This window comes from Chinchilla lanigera, unplaced genomic scaffold, assembly GCF_000276665.1.
Source record: "Chinchilla lanigera isolate Chin_1 unplaced genomic scaffold, ChiLan1.0 scaffold00085, whole genome shotgun sequence".
Lineage (NCBI taxonomy): Eukaryota > Metazoa > Chordata > Mammalia > Rodentia > Chinchillidae > Chinchilla > Chinchilla lanigera.
The window spans coordinates 1,731,188-1,758,634 of NW_004955486.1; the positions used below are offsets into that span (position 1 = coordinate 1,731,188).

Consider the following 27,447-nt stretch of genomic DNA (forward strand, 5'->3'; position numbering starts at 1 on the left):
CCCACCTAAAAAATAAAACAAAGCAAAAGTAACAGAGGGAACTACAGCAGTAGCATCTGTTGGCAATGACCTCCAATTGAGGAGGCAAACATGGGAACCTAAATGCCCAGAGAAAAAGGATGAGTCCTCAGCCAGAGCTTACTGAAGAGCAGAAATAAGCAGTCTGGGAAGCTTGCATCTCTTTAATGACCAGGACCACCAATATTAAGGAACTGAAGGTGGCAATGACAGCCCTGGGCTTGAACCCAAGAAAGAAGAGACAAGAAAATGACAAGCAAAACTGCTAAGTGGGGGACATGGAAAATGAGCATTGGTGATGTTTTCACTATGAAGATTCAGAAAATGTCTGAGAAAGATATCCAGGAAGAAATCCTAAAGGCTTCCAAGCTCTTCCACGGGGAGACAAGGAGTTAGGTGAGAACCTGACAGATGAGGAGCTGCAGGAAACAAAGAAGCTGAGTGTGGACGGGGATGGAGACAGAGACGGAGATGGAGAGGTCAGTGAACAGGAGTTCCCACCCAAGAGCATCTATTCAAGTCAGCACCTTCTTGCCTGCTGCGAGCACACAGGACGAGATTCAGCGCCTGCCACGTGTGACATCTGGCTTTTAAGAACATCCCCTGGCCCCCTCCGCGTGCCCTCACCATTTCCCTGTATAACTTCAGCCATGACCTGAATCTAATTTGGACTCTTGGAAACACAGTTTGATATTGAAGTGCTTTATAAAATGAAAAAAAAGCAGAGCTGGGGATTTAGCTCAGCCACGCAGCACCTGCCTGGCAAGCGCGAGGTCGTAAGTTCAATTCCCGGTACCGGAAAAACAAACAAACAAAAAAGTAACAGATAACTCTGGGTTTTTTAATGTGATATATTTATATTTATATTCATATTCATATTTATATTATCTGGTGGGAGATGTCACTTAATGGCTGATCACTTGAGTAGCATGCATGCGCACAAAGCTGTAGGCTTGGATCCCCAGCACACAGTGTAACATAACATACTACAACATAACGTAACACTTACATAAACCTTGTCCTAAGCTTTACTTAGAACAGTCTACCAAGATATGTCTTCATCACTTCACACTGGCACTATACCTTGGGTATTTGTCAACAGCATTCTTCCTAGATCCACAACAACTAACACAGGATTCTTGAACTTAAAATCATCAGGAAATATCACCTGAGGGGCAGAAATATCTAGTCGAACGGTCCAACGTTTACTTTCCTCCTGTGAAAACAAATGACCTGAGTTACATCACTGCTAAACACGACCGCTGAGCTGCACCGCTCTAGAGAGGGGCTCAAACATTCCTGAAACCCCCGCCAGGGCTACGGAGTGATGTGGTGCTCCACGGGATTACAGCCCAGAGTTTGAGATGAGAGCGTATTAAAATGACTCAGGACTAGAGATATTACTACAAGCAAATGCTTGAAGTGTGGAAAAAAGAATTATCAAAATACTGATTTGATGAGCCTGTGGTTTAAGGAAACTTTGCTTCTAATTTATAGGGTTTAATACTTAAAATATTATAGAAATTATAAAATTCAAATAAATATAAAAATCCAAATGCTTTTACTGACTCACAGCTATTAATAACATAAATTCTCATGCCAAAATACCACGCTTTAAAGTTTGACATGTAAGTAAACACTAACTCAGGAATCTATAAACTGCTCTTCCTTGCAACTGAACATGAGCCTAAAGTGCATCTATATAAGAAGCTCGTTTACGTAAGTGTTAGCAGAGAGCATCCTCCACTGACTAAGATAATGAGAAGATACTACCACAACTTGTCACAAAATACATAACACAGGACTTGACCTCGTACCACAAACCTCTACAGATCCCACTATGAACACCTCCAGGGTCCTGCCCATCTCTCCAACTGCTTCATCTACTGCGGAATCTCGGCACTGCACCACCAGTCTCAAGGATGCTCTCCCTGTCTACGGTCCCTTCACATCAGCTGGTCACCCAACATCACAAAGCAACCATCATGCTCAGGAATAGAAGGGGGCATTACGCCATCTGTTTATATTCTGACAACCGTTAAGTGACAAGGAGAAAATTGTAAGTGAAATATTCACAGAATCTCAGGACTAGAAAATAGAAAAAAAGATAAATCTTGAAAATATTCCCAGACTGTTACCAGATTTAAGTAGGATCTAGTGATACCCATTTTTTTTTTTTAAGTTAAACCTTGGGCAGGACATGGTGGCTCACACCTGTAATCCCAGCACTCAGGAGACTGAGGCAGAACGATAGCCGAGTTCGAGGCCAGCCTAGGCTACATGGTGAGTTTAAGGCTGGCCTGAACTATCTACCAAGACCTTGTCTCAAAAAACCAGATAGAGAGGTAGACAGAGAGAAAGAAAACCTTGACTGTGAAAGACAAGACATTTTCATTTTATGATGGCTGAGACAGGTTTGTATTTTCAGTTCACTTAATCAGTATGATTGATAAAGCAAGCCTACTGAAAGTAGGTAACCAATTTGTCAGAAAAAAAATGTTCACCTCCTGTCACCCCTACAATAGTGTTATGTGCAACCACTTACGATGAAATCCCCCACTAGTAAACGGTCAAGAGTCTGTCGAATTTCTGCCTTGGTCTGCATCTTCAGCTTGTTATACTGTCTTCGGGCAGCTTCGGCCACTCTCAATTCAAGTTCAGACTGATAACCAAACCCTGAAAGATTGGAAATATACAGATCAGTCAGAATTTCCAAATGGCCGGGTAGATGAAATGCTGCAGTGCCTCTATGCTCATTAAGAATTTCCACCAATGCTAAAAAACAATCAATAACAACAACTCTTTGCTTAACCTGGCATACACAGGAACAAGGCACACACGGGTAGTGGGCGGGCATGAGGAGAAAAGAGGCAATTAAGGGAAGAGTCCCAAGTCACTAATTTTTTGAATCATTTCCTGAAAGACTTCCCAACTACTGCATTTCAAAATCCTCAAAAAGCGGAGACTGCATTGAAAGAAACAATGCAATTTAGAAGGAAATGCCTTTAATATTCTATCGGTAACAGAGCAGAGAAGCCACAATATTCATGGCTACTGTTTATAAGAAAAGTCACAAATTTCCTACAACTTTGTCTGTAACTCTGTATTGCTTGTATTGTTCTTATGGTATTTTGTAAACGGATGTCTCTTTGTTCATATGTTTTCCTCCTATTTTTAAAATAAATTTTAAAAAAAAGAGAAAAGTCGCAAAAACTAGGCAAAACACTAGAAGGGCTTCACTGTTATAAAGAATGAAACAAATACATGTAGGAAAGGTCGATGAAAGTGCTTTTATTGTGCCTACTGTCTGAAATCTTTTTTCAGAACAAAGGGAAGCATAAATAAATCAATGCTATTTAGACCTTTGCAATATAAAATGCTTTACCAAGCAAGTAAAAAAGACCATTGATCCCGTCACCTAGAAGGATATTCCTGAACACCCCTCCTCAGTTCACTGCTCTTAAATACCCTGTGTAACCAAGGAAACTGCCAACCTAATGGAATGAAAAAAAAAAAAAAAAGAAAAGAAAACATGCCGAAGGGAAGCAAACAAAGAGAAAATATGGACAGACACTGATCTCTCCAGAAAAGGAGGCTGTCCAAGGTCATGTGCCCCAATTCAGCAACTAAAGACCACCCTACCCACTTACTGCACAAGCCTTTGCTACCACTGTCAGGTCACTGGAGTGTATAATAACAACCTTGTCCACAGCACCAGAAATGACAATAAAGACGCTTTTAGTAAGTAATATAGGATCAAACAAACAAAAAAGTTAACCTGAGGTATGAACCTTTCCCTTGTAGAAAAAGTCCGCTACTTTTTTAATAGCCTGGGGATTATATATGATGTTCAAGGGTCTCGTGCTGACATTCAGCCGCCTTTCAAAATGACTGTGCGCTGGGTTTCGCTCATACAGCATCTCAAAAACTGGGTCATCCGGGTCTGCAGCTACAGAAAGAGCAGAGAAAGAAAATGGAACACAGCACAAACAACTGCTTCATTCTTAATAAACCTATGAAGAATTCCAGCAGGGGAAAAGACATTTTCCAAATTATTCTCCAACCAGCCCACAGTTATGCACACTTTAAAGAGCCTTGTAAGCACTGACTCTTTAATTTTCAACAGGAATCATGAAGACAGGGCTGTATCTGCTCTAAGCAGGGCCCGTGGGCCTTGCAACACTGCCCCAGGTACAACTGAGTTAATGCCCCACACAACCCACATGGCGGAACACTGTGCTCAGAACAGAAAACACCTTTCTCTTTCACTGATCAAAGACTAGCAATCTGTAATGATGACATTTTAAGGGCGGGTTTTAAGAACGTGTAACAAATTACCAGCATACTGATCACTCCTGTCTGTTGATGTGGCTTGGAGACCAAAAGACTGTGAGACTCTGCCAACTTCTTTCTGCTATTAAACACACATATAAAAATGCATCAGTGTCATCAGACCACAATTCGCCAACATCCTAGATACATGAGCCCGCCACTGTAGTACACACCGGAGGCAGGAAGACCAGAAGAGGAAACACAGCTCCTTCCATAGTCAGCTGAGAAGCCACGGTTCACTACACACTCACACGCATCTTACCCTTTGGCAATCCTTTCCCTTGGCACCCTGAATGGAAATTCACTTTGTACTGGATTAGGAGTACTTGCAGGCTCGCTCAGCTTTGTGCCTTTTCCCAACCCTAGTAAAACCAAGTCTTGCCCTCCGTGCTGACAGTACTACCTGGTGCTCAGTACATTTAATGAATGATTGCTAAATGAGTATTAAACATGTTTCACTTTTCAAACTTGACATACGCCTTCCCGCCCTCTCCCCAGCCATCGCCTATCACCCAAAAGGAATTATGGACAGGGTAGATGGCCAAATATTCAAATATTTGGAACACATCATGGCCAATGCAGTAAGATCAAATATCTTATCATTAATAAAGCCTATTATATGTAAGAATTACACATATATATAGACTTGAGAGAGTTCTCTTTGGGAGTTCTAGAGTGACAGGATTTCTTACCAAGGAGTATGGGTCAGAATAAATGAAAATGACTGTCAGCTAGGAAGGAAATTCAAACATTGACCTTGAAATGTAGAAAACAGTGGCACTCATGGCATTTTCTTCCCAAATACAGCAAACTATTCCATGGTAGCTACACCACAGGAGGGGAAGAAAGCATAGCTGTCAATCTCACCAACAGCCTCTCTAAAAATTCAGGAACTTATCTAGCCACCCCATTGTCTCAAGATGCTCAAATATCAGAAAGAATCAGGTTAATGTGACTTACCATTTGCCTAAAACAGAGCACAACTGTCAACATCCCAGCTAAGTTCCCCTTGCCACTGTAGTACATACCGGATTGGGAAAGACCAGAAGAGGAAACATGGTTCCTTCTGTAGCTAGGTCTCGAAGAAACAGTGCGCCCAACCGGACTAAAAGCAAGGAGGAATTTCTTCGAGGAAGAGATTCTGCTAGTAGTTTTACATCTACAAAACATAAATGTAAGAGTTAATATTATGACATTATAGCCTAACATGTTTCTAAAAATATCAAGCATACTATTTTATGACGTACTTTAGATGCTATAAAAAAACTCTTCCATGAAATTGGACCCAAAATAAACCCCCTGCCTATGTATCTACTTATACAAATAAAGGACTTTTAGCAGTTTCCAAAAAAAAAAAGAAGTTTCCCAGCAAGATTAATTTTGAAAGAGCTTTTCATTTAACTTCAAAAAATCTGCTTGTTCAGCTAAGTTTCTTAAACTACTGAGGCATCTCATAAACTATTTCAAAAAGTGAAAAACTGCCAGGTGTGGAGGCACACACCTGTAATCCAGCATTCAGAAGGCTGAGGCAGGAGGATTGCTGTGAGTTCAAGACCAGCGGGCTACAAAGTTTAAGGCCAGCCTGAACTCCATAGTGAAACCTTGTCTCAAAGATAAAATAATAATAATAACTCAAAAATTATTGGGGGATATCCATACCACCAAGTATTTATCTATATATCTTTAATCCAAAGTTCCAAAAAGCATTCAAATACATGTGAGCCTCATTAATCATAGATTGCATGTGCACCTTCATCTACTCACTAAAGTGTATTTGTAACCCCACAATCAACGCTTGTGTGGCACTTTCTTAGTCTTTTAGGCAGAGTCGCAAAATAATGCGAGTCATCCAATGTGCACGCTCCTAGCCGAGTTCAAACAGGACGCACTCTGCCTCCCGGCGTGAGCCCCGCACTGTGAATAGCATCCTTCTCCTGCTCTCTCTGGCGCTCCGTTCTTTGCCTTTTCTGTGTGCTTTTTTCTTTGTGATCTTGCAATTTAAAATGGTCAAATGGGCTGGTATGTGGCTCAGAGGCAGAGCTCTTGCCTGGCCTGCAAATAAATGAATTAAATTAAACAGCCAAGCATCGTGCTGGAGTGCTACGCACAGCTCCTCAGCCTGGGCAGGCTGTTCTGCATTTCACATCGGAAGTACTCCATCAGAGAAGATTTCTTTGTGTACAGATTATAGTGCTGCAGGCTATTAATGTGATTAACAGCACACACATACACAAACACACGTTCACATGTCAATATCCTTTCTTTAAATTTTTATAGTGGGGACTGAATCTAGGGCCTTGCGCATGCTAAACAAGCACCCTACCGCTAAGCTGCATTTCTAACCCCTTTTTTAAAATTTTGATACACAGTCTCATTAAGTTGCCTAGAACTTGCAATTCTCCTGCCTCAGCCTCCTGAATAGATGGGGCTACAGGCATGTGCCATCACCCCAAGCTTAAAGGTATCTTTAAACACAAACTCATAAAATAAAAAAAAAAAAAAAGGCTATATATTAACCAATTATATGAGAAATAACAGCCTCAGAGGCTCACAAGACTCTAACTCTCAACTTCCCTTAGGAGCAATGGTTCAGTCTGTGTTGCTGGTGACTTGCTAGACTATAGCCACCACAAACAGTGAGAATCCCCCGGACCCGAGCATCTCGGAGGCAACAGCAGCAGCCGGTTCTTGTGGGCCAGTACCTGAGAACTCGAGCTGCATGAATGCACTTTCATTCATCTGAGGAGTTCCCTGCTCCTTGTGCAGCAGAGTCACTGTGCCGCGCTGCAGCTGCACGTTCAGCTTGGCAAAGACGTGATCTCGCTTTGTGTACGTGTTCACACACGAGGCATCTGCGGTGGGGTCAAAAAACTCCTCGGTGCCTACGTGATAAGGAAGAACAGCTTGAAGAAAACTCAGAGAGACACAAAAAAGGCATAACCGGGACACTGTTCACAGTTGTGATGACTCTTTAATCGTTTACCCTTTGCTAAGGAAGGAAGTCAAAGAAATGGACGACCACTCTATTAGCTAATGCAAAACAACCTTCACTGTTCGACAAGGGCTCTTATCCATGTATCAGAACAGGCAGCACAGGAGTCACAATACAGCACAGGACGAGACAGTACTGCCCTGTATGGACTGCAGCGACCAACCACGTGTGGCTACAGAGGTGGCCGGCACAATTAAGAGACTAAATTTTTACTTCTATTTAATTGTAATTAACCTACATAGCCATTTGTGGCAATGGCTCTCATACTGGACAACACAGGTCCCAAGAGGGCCTCTGGATTGGTATTCAAGCTTTCGAGTTCTTCTGACTTAAATATGTGAGCATGCTTAATTTAGTTCTCTGAAAATGGCTGCCACTCAGATCTACTCAAGACTGCACCAGTCATGGATAGTCATGGACTTGTACATGGAGTCTCTCTCCCCAAACATTTCTTCTCTCTGTCTTGGTTCAACACAAAACAACCATTTTCCAATGTTTCCGGACGACAGGGGCCAGGTGTGGTGGCGCATATCTGTAATCCCAGCACTCAGGAGGCTGAGGCAGGAGGATAGCCATGAGTTTGAAGCCAGCCGGGCTACATAGTGAGTTCGAGGCCAGCTTGGACTACACAGTGAGAACTTGTCTCAAAAAGTATAAATAAAAATAAAAGGAGCACGGGCCACAGCACAAACAACAACCCAAGTTTTATGAACCAAGTGTCTCCCTTTGCCGTGGCACAGGGGTGCATGCAGGCCGGTGCCCAGCGTACCCAGGATCTCTTCAGGGGTCCACTGCTCCTGCTGCTCTGCTGAGAGTCCCTCTACCGCTTTTCCCTCGGGGCTCTGCTGCCCATACCAGCCGCCCCAGCCGGGGAACCAGGACTGAAGGTACTGCAGCATCCCGCTGCCTCCACGGCCATCCGGGTCTCCAGGAGACTCTCCCGGAGAATCGAACTGAGGCTCCCGCAGACTCTGCAATCACAATGGAGCACAAATGGGCACCCAGGACAGCAGCAGGCAGCGCTGTGCCACTGAGCGCCATGTCCCATCTGTCCCAGTGTTCTCACTCTAAAGCATTGGAGTGCGCCGCACCTGAAGAAACCTCTACAGGATTTCTTACCTCTGCTAGCTCTTCCTGCTTATAAAAGCGATCATGAACCAGTTCACGCAGAATCTTCAATTCCTCAAAGCTCTGCTCATCCTCAATCCGACGCATTTCCTCCTGTTTGGATGAAAGCAAAACAAACCAGACCCTGCAGCTCCAGAGGAACCGGACACCCTCACACGTGACTACTGGTACCACTAGGGAACCTACTGGCCCCAATACTCCCAATGAGGACCAAGAAACAGGGTAGACAGCTGGTTCCGTGACTACTATTTCTGGTTTAAACACATTTTCCCTATAATCCAACAGCTCTTACTTGGTCTCAAAAACACCTCTAACAAGCTTCACAGTTTCCGTGACAAATGCTAAGCAGAAAGGACACAAAGAACTGTACTTGATCTTCAGTGGGCCACTGCGGTGCACGTGCTGCTGTGACACCCTGCCCTGCGTTGAGCACGATGCCGGCTTCACACGCATTAGCTCACCTGACCAAAGGGGGGTGAGGGTTCCCACTCTTCCCGCCCTCAGGGGAGGAGACCGAGGACCAGAGCTACACAGCAAGTACGCAGGGCCCTAGCACCTTCATGTTCCATGCGGTGTACGAGCAAGAACGTGATCGTTTTCACTTGTTTCGTACTAGGTAGGAAAAGGCGATGGTAGCCAGCAACACGCTAAGTTTAAAAACAAAGTGGAGGGCTAGGCATCGTTCAGTGCTCACACATTTGCCCAGCACACACAAGACCCTAGGTTAAGTCCCCAGTACCTCAAGAAAGAAAGAAAGGAAGGAAAGGAGGAAGGGAGGAAGGGAAAGAAAGAAAAGAAAAGAAAAGAAAAGAAAAGAAAAGAAAAGAAAAGAAAAGAAAAGAAAAGAAAAGAAAAGAGAAAAGAAAAGAAAGTGAGTTAGCTAGCTATCAATATCTTGAACTGTTTCTTATTCTTTAACATTAAGAAAAAGGAGATTATATTTATGTGCCCACCTCAGGGACAATCTGTATTTTTTTTCTCTCCTTCCAAATTTGCCTGTGCCTTCCACAAAATCATCCAAAACAAAATGTCTGGTTTATTCCATCCTTTTCATAAGGCTCCTACATCACCACGTCAGACACTGATGAAGAAGGCATTAACCTAGCGGGGAGGGCACGGCCATGGCCTCGTGGGGTGCCAACAGGATGGAGTGAAGCCCTGGTTACCACACAGCGGATGCCAAAGGGAAAGGAACGTTCCTCTTTTCTTGGGAAAGTCTACTAAAGAAACGGTTTGTTAAGACATTACCTGGCCTGAAACACTAGAAATGGTCTCAACTGCGATCACTAAACCTGATGTACACAAAAGGAAAATGAATCAAGGAAGAAGGACTGCCAAGGCCTTCTCTTAGGAGATACTGAGGCGGGCAGACCAGGGGAGGATGGGGTCGCCAGCCAGAACCCTGCCGTGGTTAGGGGCCTCGCGTCCACAGGTGCTGACAGGTGAGCCTGCTTCACCACCTACAGCACCCCTTCTGCCTTGCGCTGCCTCCACCACCACCACCAAAGGAAAAAAAGTTAAAAGCAGGCCAACTGAGGTCAACCAGGACTATAGAAAGTATAGGCCAAAGGGCACAGGGATCAGTAACAGACTTTAGGGGGGAAAAAATTAGGACTAGGACCAGGCTTTGAAGTGACACGGGCAACTTGCAGAGAAAGACAGGAAGAGGGTGGACACAAAGGTCTAGCACAACCATGGCCATCTCCCCTCCCTCCTACCCCAAGGCCTGGCTTTCTTCAGGCAGCAGAGAGGGGAGGGCGCTTCTAGCCAGTGTGAGGCTCGGGCCTTCGAATCACTTCTCACTCTACTTCGCCTTCACAGATCCCATTTCCTCTGCCTTACCCTCTGAATGAAAAGATGAAACGCAAAGCAGCAGTCCACTCACCTTGTCATCTGCAGACAGCATGTCTCCTTTCAACTTGCTGAAATATTTGTCAGTGTAAAATACAGCGTCATGGGCACGGTGCAACAGGAAGTCCCAGGTACAGCGCTTCCTCTGCTCTCTGATCTCATACAAGTTAGCATTCAGGGCAAAATACCACCACTCCCGGCAGCTGAAACAGCCCGTAACAGTGAATCACTTCTCAGAGCAAAGCAACTACAATGCTATCAGTCCAGGGCAATCCACATAACACCACTTCTTCTCCCAGACATTTTCTCTCTTATCTGCCATCAATTTATGTCCAGGATCATTTGAATATAAAGCTAAACTCAATAGGGGCTGGGGATTTAGCTCAGCGGCAAAAGCGCCTGCCTGGCAAGCGCAGGGTCGTGAGTTCGGTTCCCGGTACCAGAGAAAAACCAAAAAAAAAAAAAAAGGCTAAACTCAATACGCAGGAATATGACTTACATACTAATAATGATAGTATCCCCCTGGCTTGTATTACCACCGTGTTAGCACCCTCCACTGAGAGACAACGAAGTGTTGCCAGTGAAGCAAAAACCACCTTTCAAAAATTACCAAGGATTTGACCACTAAAGATTTCAAACTGAAGCTCCGGGGTGCAGGGCTTGCCTGGCATGCCTGAGGCCATGCGTTCTGGCAAGGGCGGGGGTGTTAAACTGAATTTCTAGGAAAATACATGGAAATACACAGGATCTTGAAAAGGCTTTAATGTATCAGACTGGTCACGTCTACCACTGTAACACAAAACAGGATTTATTCTTGTTATGGAAGTTAGAAAGGGCAGGATAATGGACATAAACGGTAACCTAACAGCTTGGGAGGAAAGACATTAAAAAGCAGGATCAGGCCAGACATGGTGGCGCAGCACTCAGAAGGCTGAGCAGGAAGATTGTCACGAGTTCGAGGCCAGCCTGGGCTACATAGTGAGTTCAAGGCTAACCCGAACTGCATAGCAAGACCATGTCTCCAAAACCCAAAAAAAAAGCAGGATCATGGATGGGCTGTGGCTCACTGGTGCAGCACCTGCCTAACATGTGCAAGGCGCTGGTACTAAGAGAAAAAGAAGGTTCGAAGAATATTACAGAGCACTCACGGCACACCAGATCTCACCAAATGAACATCAGTCTCTCAGCCAAAGTAGACCGAGAGGATCTAATAATTTCACCACATCTGATCTAAAAGTAAACTTTAATTGAATAAATATACAATAAGAATATCAATAATGATAGTAGGAATGGCATATTAAAGACGAGAAAAACCAACCACACTTTTACCTCCAACCATGTGTAAAGGACAATGGGGCATTATTTCCAATCTGCATTTTCCAAAGAAAAGAACGTGCTATAAAATGCGCTTTACATACAACATGCATAAACCCTTACTTCTTAGATATTGCCACTTTTGGTTTCCACTTCCGGAACTTCACCTGCCTCTCCTTCCGTTCCAGCTCCTTGAGGAATTCCATGATCTGCCTATATTGCAGCTTTTTGTTAGAGATTAAGAGTACTAGGTTAGAACAGATTTGGTTCTTTTACTCAGTTAAGACCTGCACCCAAAAAGAGTAATTCATACCAGTCAATCCGCTGACCTAAAATCCAGTGCACTGAGGGGCATGTTTCTCTGACCAGTGACAGTAAATATTTAAACTTACTGAATTTCTTACATTCTTTGCTCAACATTTAACGTCAAATCAAAACTAACCTGAAATGAAGCCAGTTTACTTATAACAGAAAGTGGGTTTTGTAGGTAACACGCTCTGATCTGGAGGGAAGCGGGCTCACGGGCAAGTGCACTCCTTTGTGCTGAAGACGCTGCTCGGCCTGGAGCTGCGCTATGAACACGTTCCCTTCCCCGCCAGTTACTGGCCTGGCAGTACCTGAGACAGCTTCAGGGGAATGGTCTCCAGCTGAATATCACACTCAATTCGGGGGCTGTGCCGGGACCGCAGAGGCTCCTTGGAGCAGTTTCTCTTCAAGAGCGCGGAGGCGCACACGGGCTCTAGGATGTACTGGTGACTGCGACTCTCCATGCTCTTTGCCATGGCCTCCTGCACGTCACAAAAACACCTCCTCTGTTCAGACTGGCCTTCCCCCTGCTTATGGCTCTTTGATAAGGCTGCGTTTCATGACAGTCGAGATAAGCTACAGGCTGCATCCTAAGAGTAAATGCTACCTAACCTACTGTGTGTGTTAACCCAAAAATAGCACAAAATTGCATCCTAAAGCTCCGTAGTATTTTAAAACATTCTTTATATTTCTCCATAGGTAATACATTCACATGGTTTAAAATTTAAAAGGATGTCCTCACTTCAGCAACATATATACTAAAATTTAAAAGGTAAAAAAGATGAAATATCTCTTCCCTACCCTCATCCCCAGCCACTCATTTACCCACCCCAGCAGCGTCCAGTGGGGTCACCTGGCTTCCGGCTCTACTACAGGTATTCTACGCATACTGCACCCAGGCAAACAAACACTGTAAAACCTGCTTGCCTTCAGTGCTTAACACATTAATACTACATCTTAGAGACTATTACATGTTTATTCATCATAAAGATCTTCCCCTTTATTCTAAATAGCTGCATAATGCTCTACTATAAGGAAACGGTATTTATTTTTAAAAGAATTAGCAAAACCAAAACCATTTGCACAATAGCCTGCCAGCCAAAGATAACCCTGGGTAGAGGAAAAGTGAGTCATTTTTCCCCATTTCACTTAAACCACCTACAATTTCTTTATAAAAAGATCAAACTAAACTATTTTTTACCCTGCACAAACAGTAACACTTTATATCTGATGACTTAGAACTTTTTAAGTATCTCTTACAGAAATGCCACCAGAGGTGACATTTTAACATACAATGCAGTAAGAGAGTTCCTCTTTAAGAATCAAGCCAGGGTGGGCATGATGGCACAAGCCTGTAATGCCAGCAGGAGGACTGCCATGAGTTCAAGGCCAGCCTAGGCTTCATAGTGAGTTCAAGGCCAGGCTGAACTACAAAGTCAGACAGTCTCAAGAACAAAACAAATCATACCTGGCTAGGCATGGTAGCATATACCTTTCTAATCCAAGCTTCTCAGGAGGCTGATAGGAAGTCATAAATTCAAGGACAGCCTTGGCAACTTAGTGACACACCATCTCAAAATGAAAAAAGTTAAAGAAGGGATGGGGTGTAACTCATGCAAACCCTGGACTCAATCTCTAGGACCACAAAAAAAAAAAGGTCTGTTCATTTAAAATCTGTATATCCAGTACCTGGTGACCAAGAGAATGTGTAGCTACAACGCTATGCAGTAGTAAGAAATGATACACAGCAATACCAACATAGCTTAAAAACAGCCTTAAGGGGTGGGAATGTAGTTTATGGTGGAGCACTTGCCTAGTATGCATAAGCCCATTAGTTCAATCCCTAGCACTAAGAAAGACAAATAGACAAGACAGACAGACAGACAAAGCCAAGACAAACCTGTATCGTTCAAAGCTACAGGCACCCTGACCATGTCTGCGGGAGAAGAGAGGCGCAGGAATGGAAGTCAGTTGCAGAAGAAAACAACCTGCAAGGTGGCGACCTCACCCCTCCTTTCCTTCGGTGCTCTCCTGCAGTAAAGCCCTCCACCAGAGCCATACCTGTAACTCCACCTGCGGCAAATCCCCCAGCAACGTGCAGTCCACATCCCAATAGATGCTAAACTCTGCCACATCTAATCGTTTCTTCCGCATTAGTTTCTGTACCTAAGGGAAAAAGACAGGAAAGAAAATAGGATGACTGTCATTACTCACAAATGTATTAGTGGAGTCAACAAACCATGTGAAAAACATCAGGCACCTAGCAAGGATATAAAACTAAACTAAAATATGGCTTTGCTTTTATAGAGACTAAAACCCTAACAGCTGGGGATACAAACAGGCGCACAAATAATTTTAATGATGCAGAAGAAACAGAGGAAGCATATGTAAGATATATGAGCACTCAGGAGGCTGAGGCAGGAGGATCGTTGTGAGTTCAAGACCAGCCTGGGCTACAAAGTGAGCCCCTGCCTCAAAAAGAAAAAAAAAAAAAAAAGCAGGGGCGCTGGGGATTTAGCTCAGCGGCACAGCGCTTGCCTGGCAAGCGCAAGGTCATGAGTTCGATTCCCGGTACTGGAAAAAAAAAAAAAAGATGTATGAGCACACAGAAAAGAAAACATCACTATGTAGATAAAGCGTCAAAATATGTATACATTTCACAAGAACTGGATTGACACAAAAGGCCCGATATCTTCAGGGGATAGAGAACACACGTACGTAACTGGAACCCTGGGTGGCGCCAGGGACAGCACAGGTACATGTGCGTGAGTACATATTTAGAGTGGGGCATGAGTTAAATACAGGACTGAGAAAAGTATCTTGGATTCTTATTAGGGATACTGGTTGTATAGTGTCATCTCCTCCCAGGAGAAGTCACATCCACCCACAAGCCATGAATATAACCTTATTTGAAAACAGGACCCTTATAGATGGAATCAGGTTAAAATGAGGTCACACTGGATGAGTGTAGGTCTCGATCTAACGAGTGGTGTCTTTAAGAGAAGAAAAAAAGGTGCGAAGGGAAGAAGACCTGCTGTCGACAGAGGCGGAGATGGGAGTGGTGCACTGTAAGCAAGGAACACCGAACACTTCCAGCGACAGAGCAAGAGACGCAAGGGACGGATCCTCCCTCAGCGCCTGCAGAAGGAACCAGCCTGCCGAACTGCTTGATTTCAGATTTCTGGGACTGTGTGTGCCACCATACCTGGTTCTGTTATTGTTACTTTGAGACAGGGTCAAACTTGACACGCCTCTCACTAGTGCTGGGATGGTAGGCATGTGCCAGGACTCAAGAATAAATTTCCATTGTGTTAAGCCATCCAGGCTATGTCGATGTGTTATGGCAGCCCATGAAAATAAACACACCAGCGGAGGAAGTTTATTCCACACTAATGATTCTGGGCTTCACACTTTAAGTGTCACGGAGCCAAATAACATGGATTATTTGGTTGGTTACTTGGTTCTTTCTGACACTAAGGATTGAACCTAGCAAGCACTGAGCTATATCCCTGCCCCTTTCATGTTTTTATTTAGAGACAAGCTCTTGCTAAATTGCCCAAGTTGGCTCCAAATATGTAACCCTCCTGCCTCAGCCTCCTGAGTAACTGGTATTACAGGCATCCGCATCATGCCCAGCCGCTCAAAGTGTTGCTGTAAGCAAGTACCAAGGTGAGTACGGTTTAGACACAGAACTGTGCCGTGGTGTAAGGCAGAACTCCCCTTTGGTGTGCCAGGAAAACAATGCATCATGAACTATCAAGACAACAAGTAAGTTTATGGAACAAATTACATGTTACAAACCTTTGTTTACTCTGAGCTAAACACCTGTCAGCCCCAAGCAGCCAGCGCCATTTGCCCCAGTGCACCTACAAGTTCCATCCTCTTGCTATGCAGGATGTGGGAAAGACTGCGATGCGCTGGTATAGGATGAGACAAAAGAGTGGACGGTCACAGGACAGGGTATGTCACCAGTCTAGGCAAGAGCAGACAGACCCTGAAGGACACGAGGATGGAGAGGAAGGGACACCTTTGACTGTTAGGCAGAAAAAAGAGCAGGATATTGTGATCAAGAGGATATGGACGGTAAAGAATAGCAAACGCAAGGCTGAGCATGAGACTTCTAGATATTAGCGTGGGGTACAAGCACACGCTGTGGAGCAGAAATAGCAAGCTTTTTCAGTAAAAGACCAGACAGGAAATGGTTGAGGTTTTGCAGCCATACGGTCTTTCCATCATAACACAAAAGCAGCCATGGCCAGCCAGGCACTAGAGAGGCTGAGGCAGAAGCACGTCAAGTTTGACCCTGTCTCAGAGTAACAATAACCAGGCATGGTGGCGCACGCCTGTCACCTCAGCACAGAGGCAGGGTTTGCTGCCAGTTTGAGGTCAGCCTGGGCTGCATGAGTTCAAGGCCGACCTGGACTACACAGTGAAACGATGTCTCAAAAAACAACAAGAAGAAGGAAAAAAAAAAACCAACAAGAACAACAAAGCAGCCCTGACAGGGCAATGATCTAATAAACCTTAACGCACAAAAACAGGCTGGGGGATGCGGATTTGCCCACAGGCCATCCTGAGCCACCCCTTACTCTGGAGCAGGTCTGCCTGGCTCCGCTTCACCTCTACACCTCAGCATCCTCGGCTATAACACGAGGACAACGCTGGCGGAGAAAACTCCAGAGAATTAAATGAGCTAAGTCACAGAAAGCACTAGCAGCAGTGCCTAGCACATAAAGGGCTCAAAAGCTACTAGTTGTTATTTGTTTTGTTAAATAAAAATTACATGAAGCCACTGTTCTGAGCTAGGTCTTTGCATTGGACCCTAAGAGACCAGAGTACAAATCAGCATGGAGTCACTATGCTAAGTTCCACCTAGCTGAATGTAGGTGTTTATCTGACCTTCCCAAAGCCAGGAGAAATAAGCAATAGTAGCCAAATTTCCCAATCAGACTAGTGTCAACTGGTGTAACGGTGAAACCGCTCCTGCCTTCCATCCTTACCTGCTATTTCTTACACAGTGTAACCTGAGGAACGGTCATGCTAACCAGTCAGTTACCTTCCCACTGTTCTGTCCCTAACGTACAGATGAAGTAACTCTGGCAGCACCGATAAATGTCTGCTTTTCGTTGCTGCTTTTTTCTGCCCTTCTCCACCTATAACACCAGCCTCTTCTGCTCAGCCCACCCAAGTACTTATTCTGCTTTACAGAACAAAGGGTTGCTTAATTCTAGGAAATTAAGCCAATTAAGATCTTCAACTTGCTGCAATTTTGTTCTCTGACAGATCTAACATTCAGTAACGTTATGGAGTAAAGGAAAAAAAGTTGGCTTCAAGGTAGCAAAATAGGCAGATGGGATATAAAGAGACCATGCAGAACCGTGAGATCTGATGCGCTTCCAGGCTGCTGGACCCTGGAGGACGAAATACCCTACTTCACCTGGCCACTCATCTGTATCGTTTATAATGTCCTTCATCACACTCTGGTAAAGAGTGTCCTTGACTTCTGTGAAATGCCAAGCAAATTATCCAACCCAAGGATAGGTCATACAAGCTGTGATTTAAACCCGGACAGTCCAAAGCACACGTCACAACCAGGGACTTCCAGATAGCATCTGAAGGAGTTGGGGAGAAACTGTGTGCCTAAAATTAACCTGGAGAGCCTGCAGGGGTTCTGGCGGGAGTGACGCTACAGAGAACTGCAGGGTACTGGCTGGTGTTTGTGGGGAAACACTTGGTGTGTGAGGGGAACTCCCTTCCACCTGCGGTCAAAAGTGACATGTAAAGAATATAAAAAAACAGAATGGGTCCGAGGATATAGCTCAGCGGCACAGTGCCTGCCTGGCAAGTGCGAGGTCACGAGTTCAATTCCCAGTACCCAAAAGAAAAAAGAATGCCTTACCCAACAAACCCAAAGCACCACAGAGGTGACCCATAATTAGTTTTAAAAAAAACATGGATGTGTAGGCCAGAGAGAGGAGGAGAATGGAGCTCAAGACATGGAACCGTCAGCAAGCATTCCCAGGTAGCAGCTGACACTGAACAATGACTTCCCCAAGGAGCGCGTGCAGAAGTAAACCAAGGATGAAAGCCCTCTGTGTCTGTTTCCTTGTGTATAAAATGATGTGACCAGAGGTCGGAAAACATTAACTGTTTCCCTGTCCCAGTGAATTAAGTTCTCCTGCAGACAGACCAAAGATCTGCGTACCTCCCGCAGAACACAGCAGGAATGAACGCAGCCTCATCCCACACCACTAAGGCAGCAACGGAAGAGCCCCAGTTCCCTAGAACGCTGCCTCCTTCCTGGACGGCAGTTCTATTTCATACTCACGGGCTCATTCAGGGCATTCTGCATGGACACGTTCTTAATACAGACACCAAATGCAAAAGGATGAGACGGATTGGTGACGCCATCTTCAAAGCGTAAATGGACATCTTGGATTTTTAACTGTGGAGGGGAGAAAGAAGAAAAAACATTTAGCTAACTTCTGCAGACAGAAAACTGCAGGTAGGGGTTAAACTGCCCTTGAGTAAACCTTCCCACTGAAGTAAACCACAGCAAGTATTTTACACAAAGGTAACACACATACCCAGCACCCTGCAGGCTGCTAAGAGTGTTAAGATCACAAACTGCACGTGACTTTTTTTTTTTCAGTACAAAGGAATACAACCCAGAGCCTCATGCATGCTAGGCAAGCATTTTATGATACATCCCCAGCCTTTTTCACCTAGACAGCATCTCACTAAGTTAGCCAGGCTGCGATCTTCCTGGCTCAGCCTGCTGAGTTCCTAGGATTACCGGCATGCATCACCACACCTAGCACGAATGACACTTCTTTGTGAACAGTGTTACCTCGGGAAGAAAGGTAAACTACTCCAGCAAGTCATTTTAGAAGATAGTTCAAAGAAACATTTAGTTGGGCTTGGAGGCACATGCCTACAATCCCAGCACTCTGGGAGGCCGAGGCAGAAGGACAGCAATTTTGAGCCGCGCCTGGGAAGCTTCGTGACTTAATGAGACTTAAGGAGACCCAGTCTCAAAATTTTTAAAATGAGCCAAGGACGTCACTCAGAGTAAAGTGTGAAGGCCCTGGGTTGGATTCCCAGGTAGAAGGAAGGAAGGAAAGGAGAGAAGGAGGGAGGGGGACAGGAAAGGAAGGAGGGAAGGAAGGAAGGAGGGAGGGAAGGAGTGGATTTAAACAGAACAATACCACTGTATCCAGATACTCGGTCCTCCCATTCTCTCAGCATCTTAATCTTGTTTCTTGCACCCAGGAAGAAAAAGTCTGTCATCAAGGCACATAGATTCTGTATGTATCTACCTGAGTACTGCACGCATTTGTTTCCCCTTGCCCCTGTACGTGGGCTACAGAAAAGGAACTGTGTGCCAATGAATTAAAAAAGAATCATAGAGGGGCTGGGGATTTAGCTCAGCGGCAAAAGCGCCTGCCTGGCAAGCGCAAGGTCGTGAGTTCAGTTCCTGGTACCGGAGAAAAACCAAAAAAAAAAAAAAAAACAGAATCATAGAAAGTAAAAAGACAACCAATAAAATGGGAGAAATTCTTTCCAAATCACTTATCTGATAAAGGACTAGCTCCAGGAACACAGAAAGAACACTCTGAACTCAACAATAAAATGATAAACCAAAAAACCATAAAAGAATAAAATAAAAAAATATACAGTGATAAACTGATTTTTTTTAAATAAGCAAAAGATTTCAACAGGTATTTCTATTCCTCCCCTCCTGCAAAAAAAGACAACATAGCGCTGGCCGTATAGTTCAGTGGTAGAGCAGTACCTAGCATGCATGCGGTCTGGGCCCCATCCCCAACACATGTATAAATATATAAGGCCAACAGACATATGGAAGGATATTCAGCAACATCAGCCCTCATGGAAATGCAAATCAAAACCACAAGAAAACCAGGAAATGGAAATCAAAACCATACCTACTAGTATGCCTATAACCAAAAGACAGCCAACAAGGTGGAGAAACCAAAATGCTGACACACTGCTGGTAAACTATAACACAGCACACATAGTCTCTTTGGAAAAAGAGTGTAGTAGTCCCTCAAAAAGCAAACCATATAATTCAATAATTCTACTCAAGAAAAACGAAAACACGTTCATATAAAATGCTACAAATAGATGTTTCAGCAACATTATTCATAAAATTCAAAAAGTAGAAAGAACCCAAAAGTCCACCAGCCAATGAGTGGAAAGCAAAATGTGGTATGCCCTGAGAACTGCAGAAATTCTTCACATAAACAATCCATTCAAAAGACGGCTGGGAACTTAGCTCAGTGGTACAGCAACTACCTAGCACATGTAAGGACCTGGGTTCAATCCTAGCACTGCAAAAAAAGAGGAGCTCTCCAGCTGGGTGTGGTGGTGCATACCTATAATCCTACCACTCAGGAGGCTGAGGCAAGAGGACCATCACGATTTGCCAGCCTGAGTAACATAAGGAGTTCAAGTCGGGCGTGGTGGCGCAGACCTGTAATCCCAGCACTCGGGAGGCTGAGGCAGGAGGATCATTGTGAATTCGAGACCAGCCTGGGCTACAAAGTGCGCTCAAGGCCAGCCTGAACTGCAGAGCCAGACCCTGTCTCAAAAAGATTAAAAACAAAAAACAACAACAACAACAAAAAAAATACATAAGGAGTTCAAAGTCAGCCTGAACTAATAACAAGATCCTGTTTCAAAAAAAAGAGAGACAGAGACTTGACCAAACTTTAACACAGTCTCTCACACTCTAAGGCTGTATCACCAAAGATACTACAGTCTTCTTTGGAGTCTTCCTAGAAAAGCTCAGGATTGTTAAAGAATTTACTGTTTGTTCTAGCCAACACCTGACGCGGACTGCTGACCTTTTTTCTTACAGCATTACTAAAAAGGGATTGCAATGTGAACTCCTTCTCAGATACGTAGGTACAGAGGTAGGCAGGTGACAGACAGATTGAACTCAGGAATGTCTCTGTAGGGGAGGGCCCTACCCCTACCCCTGTCATAGTGCAAGGACAGAACACGGCCTGCTAGCAGATGCAAACTCTTTGTAATTTCCCTCGAGTTCCCACTCCCAGTCCCTCCTCGCTCCCTCCACCCTCCAGCTCCCTTTCTAAGCTCAGCCACCTGAGCACAAGCCAGAATGGCGCTCAGCTCTTCCCCTGCAGTGAGTAGTTACTGAATGAAATCTGTTTTCACTGCTTTCACTAGGGTTCAGCTCTGCTTATCTCTGGCCATCCATACAAGGAAATGCATGAGTTCACCATAAATGGAATGAAGCACTGACACAGGCCCCCCACTGATGAACCTCGAAACCGCTATGCTAAAGGAACACAGCCAGGCCCCGTGTTGTATGATTCTGTTCATACGGCATGAAAGGTCCAGGACAGGCAAATCCACGGAGAAAGTAGGCTAGCGGTTGCCAAGGGCTTGAGCGAGAGGGCAATGAGCCGTGACTACCAATGGGGAATGACATTTCTTTGGGGATGATGAAAATGTTCTGAAATTATACAGTTGTGATCAATGCACAACTTTGTAAATATACTAAATGCACTAAATTGTATACCTTAAGAGAATAAGCTTTCTAGTACATGAACTATAGCTCAATAAAGTTCAAACTAAACTAAAATATAAATAATCAGTTAGGAGTGGTGGCAAACACCTGTGATCCAAGCACTCAGAAGGCTAAGGCAGGAGGTTACCAGTCCAAGGCCAGCTTAAGGTACACAGCAAAACCCTGTCTCAAAAAACTAAACTAAACTTAATAATGATGGATTTTATTTTCAATCAATGACAGTTAAAAATAAATAGTTATGCACACTGGCATATGCCTGAAATCTCAGCTAGTCAGAAAGCTAAGGTAAAAGGATCGCAAGTTTGAGGCCAGCCTAGACAGCTTAGCAAGACTCCGTTTCAAAATAAAAAGGGCTGGCCAGGGATGGTGGCACACACCTGTAATCCCAGCGCTCAAAGGCTGAGGCATGAGGATCACCAAGAGTTCGAGGCCACCTGCGCTACACAGTGAGCTCAACTTCAGCCTAAACTGCATAATGAAACCCTGCCTCAAAAAGACAAAAAGGGCTGGAGATGCAGCTCAGTGGTAGGGTACTTGCCTGAGGCCCTGGGCTCAATCCCAGTGCCACAAAAAATAATAAGAACTAAATAAATAAGAGCCTGAAACAGAATTCAAAGCAGTAACCTCAGAGGCACCAGTCTTTTGGTCAAAGTTATGAAAGTTACGACACCAACAACTTCAAGCTGTATTTTGCGGGAATATGGCACACCCAGCACCCTTCTGGCCTGGGTAACCTTGGTATTGCACGAAAACCCTGAAAATACAGGCAAAATCCTCTGACGTCCATGAAAATTAGTCTTGGTCCTGATCTAGTTTTCTTTTTGGTTGGTTTTGGTTTTTTGAGATAGGATCTCGCTACACAGTCCAGGCTTAGCCCTAAACTCACTACGTAGCCCAGGCTGACCACCAGCTCACAATCCTGCTGCCTCAGGCTCCTACCTGCTAGGAATACGAGTGTGTGCCACCATGCCCAGCCTTGACTTAATTTTACAGACAAAATGAAAGAGTAATTAAAACAGAAAATGTGGCCAATAACCAGCGCTGTAATTCAGCAAACTGCCACCAGAGACATCAGTGAAAGACTCACGGCCCTAAAATGCTGTCCACAATTCACTATGTAACCTCCCCATCAGGTATCCAACCTCTCCCATTTCACAGATGAAGAAACTGAGGCCAAAGAGGTTAAGCGATCTGCCCTGAAACCACAGTCAAGGCTCAGAGAACCTGGCTTCCGAAGAGATAGATCCTTTGAACAAGTAGGATTCTAACTTCCAAATATAGAAGGTGAAAAGGAAACTCCTACTCAAAACCAGCTGAGGCAAGAAAAACCTGTGTTGGTCACAGCCCACAGGACTTGCTCTTCAGGTTTTCCTTCTGGCACACCTGAGCAGCCGCCTCACACAACTCACGTCAGCGACGCCCACGAGAACGGTCGGCGAGGGAAGCGCTCCGAGGCCCAGAGAGCCCGTCCGCGCTTACTGTGCACGCGCGTCAGCAGGACCCACCTCGATGTTCTCCACGATTCTCGTCACCACCGAGGCCGTCACCGAGTACCAGTACGATTCCCCTTTCTGCTGGCGCTCACTCTGCGAGGGAAAGAGCCAGGGTGAGAATGCAGCGCTCTGCCCCCCGCCGGTCCCCAACACTGCCCCTCCGGCCAGCAGGCTCCCTGCCTTGCCTTCCACTTCTCCTCCAGGGCCTGCAGCAGCGCTCTCTTGCGCTCTCTTTCCAACAGCTTCTCCTTTTCATCGTTGAAGTCCTGGACTTTCTCAGGGGCACCAATTAAATGGAGGCTGGAGATGGAGATCACCCAAGGGTCCACATGCGGGCGGTAGAAAGGGATCTGGAGGGTCACCTTCCCAATGAAGCCTGGGGGGAAAAGGAAAGTCCTGTTAACCGCCTGTACACGCTATTCATTCCTCCCATCTCTCGGAATTTTTCTAGTTCTTTATGTATTTTACCATTTGTTTTTAATTTTAAAAAACAAGCAGCAGGCTCTTGCATATGTGAAATGAGTTAAGGATGGGAACCAGGCGTGGCGAGTTAAGCTGGAAAAAGCCCAATGAGATTTTATCACACCAAATGCAGCCTAGCCCCTCTGGAAACTCTTTCCCAGCGGGAACACACCTTACACCTCCTTGGGGTGTCTTTCTTCCCCTGGCACCTGGGCGAGCCATGGACACACAACTCATTTTTGTTTGGGTATTAACTGGCTGGCTGGTACGTATTCGCTAGGAATTATCAGATCTGTAATATGTCCAACCTTGAATATACCCATCACAAACTGAAACGTAGGTGACACCACACTGGCACCCTAGTGATAAAGAATTCTGAGTGTTCATGAGAAACCATGCCAATGAGGGCCAGGCAGGGTGGCACACGCCCGTAATCCCAGCACTCAGGAGGCTGAGGCAGGAGGATCCTTGCGAGTTCGAGACCAGCCTGGGCTACAAAGTGAACTCAAGGCCAGCCTGAACTGCATAGTGAGACCTTGAATCAAAAAGACCAAAAAAAAAAAGAAACCATGCCAATGAGAAAGCTACATGACCTGATAAAAATTATGATATTTATTTCTCAAGTCCAATTTCTAGCCAGGCCTCCTAGACTAAAAGCTTAATTTAATTTGTAAGGAAAAACACCAAATATATGTGTGTACACAAATAAAGAGCAGAACAAAAGAGAGGTAAATAGGAGATAGGGAGAAGTTCAAATACCTCCCCAAATTACATATTCTGTTGTTCTAAAAATATTTCATATATGCTCAATTGTTTCATTTATACTACTAGTTTATTTTCATTGAAAAGCAAGTTTTGTGTTGTTATGTTTCTCTTTTATAAAAATCTTTTTGGTTTATGTCTTCTACTCTGAGTAACTCCTTTGTTTTTTTTTTGTTGCATTTTCCTTTTTTTGAGTAACTATTTTGAAGATAATGATATACAGTGCAATGACTGTTACTCTATTATTGTTTGGTTAGGAAATTTTTATTTTTTATTAAAATCTAAAAATTTAATTTAATTTATAAGAGACAAGATACCACTACAGGAATAATGTAGAACACGGGAACTGTTCTCCCGGTTCTCAGAGATCCACCCGGCCCAAGCAGGACTCCACCTCTGAAAGCAGCACACGCTAACAGTGTGATCCTGACCCCCTGAGACTGGGAATTCAAGTGAAATCCACCTGTTAGACTCCAGGCGAGAGCCCCTCACTAACAGTGCTCTTCTCTTTTGTTTTCTTCTTCTTTTTGTGGTGCTGAAGATCAAAGCCAGGGCTTCACACATGCTCGGGAGGTGCTCAGCCAATGAGCTACACCCTCATTTCACAAATTTTTAAATGTGTTACTAGACTGTACAGCTGGTTATCTGGTACTGTCATTTAAAAAAATATATCATGGTAGAGCATTTTATAGGCAAGGCCCTAGGTTCAATCTTCAGTATCACAAAAATAGAAACAGAAAAAGAAAACTAAGGGGTGGTACTGGTTTCTGAGACAGGGTCCCACTATGTAGCCCAGACTAGCCTTGAACTTGCAGCAATGCTCCTGCCTCAGCCTCACAAGTGTTGGGATTACAGGCCTACACCACCACACCTGGCTTAAGAAATTTTATAACAAGTAATGAAAAATTTAATTTTACCAAGAAAAATGAAAGCATGTTTTTTTATATTTTATAAAATTTATATAACTGAAAGCATGCCAATTTTCACAATGAAGAATTTTAATAATTACCAGACCACTGCAATTCTACTATAAATTGAGAGAAAATACATAGCATCCTGATAGTAATAGAACAACAAAATATATCTTGTTACATTTCACTTACTTTTTACAGAAAATAGGGTCATTTTCACAAATGCAAAAAGCATAAAGGGTTATTTTTGCACAAATATTAAAAAACTTCACCAATTTTTCCCAAAGCCTCTCTTAATCCTTCAATGTTCAAATAATTCTCTTTTGAAAATATCCAGTATCATCCTTTTTATTTGTTTTTTGGGGGACAGGATCTCATTATAATCCAGGTTGGCCCTGAATTCACAATCCTCCTGCCTCAGCCTCCCAAGTGTGGGGATTACAGCTACACAGCACCACTATCAGCAGTGGTCATCTGTTCTGAGGTTTCCTTCAGATTCCAATTTATGAGTGTCTTTGCTTATGGTTCTGGCAGTTCACCTATCCTTGATTTCACTTCAGAAAGCCAAAAAATTTTGCAAGCTTTCTATTCTATTCACCTAGCAATTTATTTGCAATGTATTTGCATTTTATTATACTATAAGCACCCAAAATATAAGAAAGGTTGACATCAGCAGGCTATTGTTGAATGATGACATATCTAAATACATAGGGGCTAATTTTATAAGTGGTCATTCATTAGAGACTTTTATTCCATGACAGGTTTCTTTTTTTTTAGTTTTTATTTCCTTATCAACCTAATTCTTATAGAATTCCTACAATAACTGCTAACATCCTTTGAGTATGCTGAGCACTGCTCCAAGTTAATTTTTAATGTTCTAAATTCCTGTATTTTTCTAAATAAGCCTATGATATAGGTAATCTTAGTCTCTCATCTTTTTTTTCCTTTTGTGGTGCTGGGGATGGAACCCAGGGCCTCACACATACTAGGCAAGTGCTCTACCACTGAGCTATATCCCTAGCCCTTTTATCTCATTTTAAACCTTTATGATAACTTTTATAATGAGTGGTTAGCCTGTCCAAGGTCACACATCCAGGAAACGGCAGAGAGGAGACATAAATCCAAGCATACTGCTGCAGAGCCCACCTCTTATTTAATAAGAGTAAACCATCTCTCAATAATATCTAGAATGAATTCCCTAGGAATAAGCGTGCTGTGTCTAGAACAGGGGTTCTCAGCTTTAGTAAACTTAAGAACCACTTGGGGTATTTGTTCAATGTACAGATTCCTTCCAAGATTCTGATTCTGGGGCCAGGGATACAGCTCAGTGGCATAAGTGGCTACCTGGCAAGCACATGGTTGCTGAGTTCGATTCCCGATACAAAAAAAAAAAAGATTGATTCTGTCCATCTGGGGGCCACCTGACCTCCCTACCACCACGCCAAGTCACCCTGACACAGCAGCCCAGTGATCACACAGCGCAATGAGCCATTCCTCTCCTGGTCAAACAGACACAAGCTCCCGGCTCTCCGGGTTCAAGTCCCAAGCAATTTGAGACTTCACGCTTCCTTCCCCTCCTTTAGTCCCACATACCAGCTTTGACTTCGAATGGTAATTCCAGTTCTTTCAAGGCATCTTTCTTTAATGGCAAGTTTTCTAACTCCACAGCACCTAAAAAATAAAAATACCATCAGGAAATATTCATTCAACAAATAGGAGGTACCCCCCTCGTGCACACCACTGAGGTCAAAGGGAAAGTTTTACCTCTAGAACAGGGCTTTAAGAAGTCACACGCAAAAAAGAAAAAGAACAAGAAAAGTAATGTGCAGTGCTAACGCCGGCCCAGTGCTTTATCTGTAGTGCTTCCTGCCATGGACATGACAGCGAGCCTCAGCAGCCTTCAAGAGGGAGGCAAGGATCTAACTTTTTCTAAAAGGCCAGATAGTAAATATTTCAGACTTTCGATGACATCTATTTTCTATTCTATTCTATCCTATCCTATCCTATCCTATCCTATTCTATTCTATTCTATTCTATTCTATTCTATTCTATTCTATTCTATTCTAAATTGTTTAGAGACAGGGTTGTCCTATGTTGCCCAGGCTGCCCTCAAATTTCTGGGCTCAAGTGACCCTCCTGCCTCCACTTCCCAAATACCTGGGACTATTGGCACATATTACTGTACCTGGCTTATTTTTTCAAAGCTGGGCTGGGCATACAGCCCAGTGGTAGAGCACTTGCCAAGCCTGCATCAGTACCCAGCACAAGTACTGGTCCCTAGTATCTTAAAAAAAAAAAAAA

General features: G+C 44.0%; 1 protein-coding gene across 6 annotated transcripts in view; it reads right to left on the minus strand.

Annotated features, from left to right (window-relative positions):
- Vps13d (vacuolar protein sorting 13 homolog D (S. cerevisiae)) overlaps nucleotides 1-27,447 on the minus strand; it is a 256,478-nt gene that overhangs the window by 215,558 nt on the left and 13,473 nt on the right. For 5 of the 6 annotated variants that reach the window (XM_005403955.2, XM_005403954.2, XM_013504225.1 and 2 more), the window contains exons 3-18: nucleotides 26,740-26,817; nucleotides 23,197-23,387; nucleotides 23,024-23,104; nucleotides 18,270-18,386; nucleotides 14,003-14,107; nucleotides 12,253-12,423; nucleotides 11,759-11,859; nucleotides 10,356-10,524; nucleotides 8,462-8,563; nucleotides 8,112-8,313; nucleotides 7,053-7,232; nucleotides 5,379-5,509; nucleotides 4,357-4,432; nucleotides 3,797-3,967; nucleotides 2,564-2,694; nucleotides 1,102-1,234 (exon numbers count right to left, since the gene is read on the minus strand). In XM_005403955.2, coding sequence (XP_005404012.1) covers nucleotides 1,102-1,234; nucleotides 2,564-2,694; nucleotides 3,797-3,967; nucleotides 4,357-4,432; nucleotides 5,379-5,509; nucleotides 7,053-7,232; nucleotides 8,112-8,313; nucleotides 8,462-8,563; nucleotides 10,356-10,524; nucleotides 11,759-11,859; nucleotides 12,253-12,423; nucleotides 14,003-14,107; nucleotides 18,270-18,386; nucleotides 23,024-23,104; nucleotides 23,197-23,387; nucleotides 26,740-26,817 — 2,139 coding nt within the window. The remainder of the gene's footprint in view (nucleotides 1-1,101; nucleotides 1,235-2,563; nucleotides 2,695-3,796; nucleotides 3,968-4,356; nucleotides 4,433-5,378; nucleotides 5,510-7,052; nucleotides 7,233-8,111; nucleotides 8,314-8,461; nucleotides 8,564-10,355; nucleotides 10,525-11,758; nucleotides 11,860-12,252; nucleotides 12,424-14,002; nucleotides 14,108-18,269; nucleotides 18,387-23,023; nucleotides 23,105-23,196; nucleotides 23,388-26,739; nucleotides 26,818-27,447) is intronic. The other variant, XM_005403951.2, reaches the window with a different exon arrangement.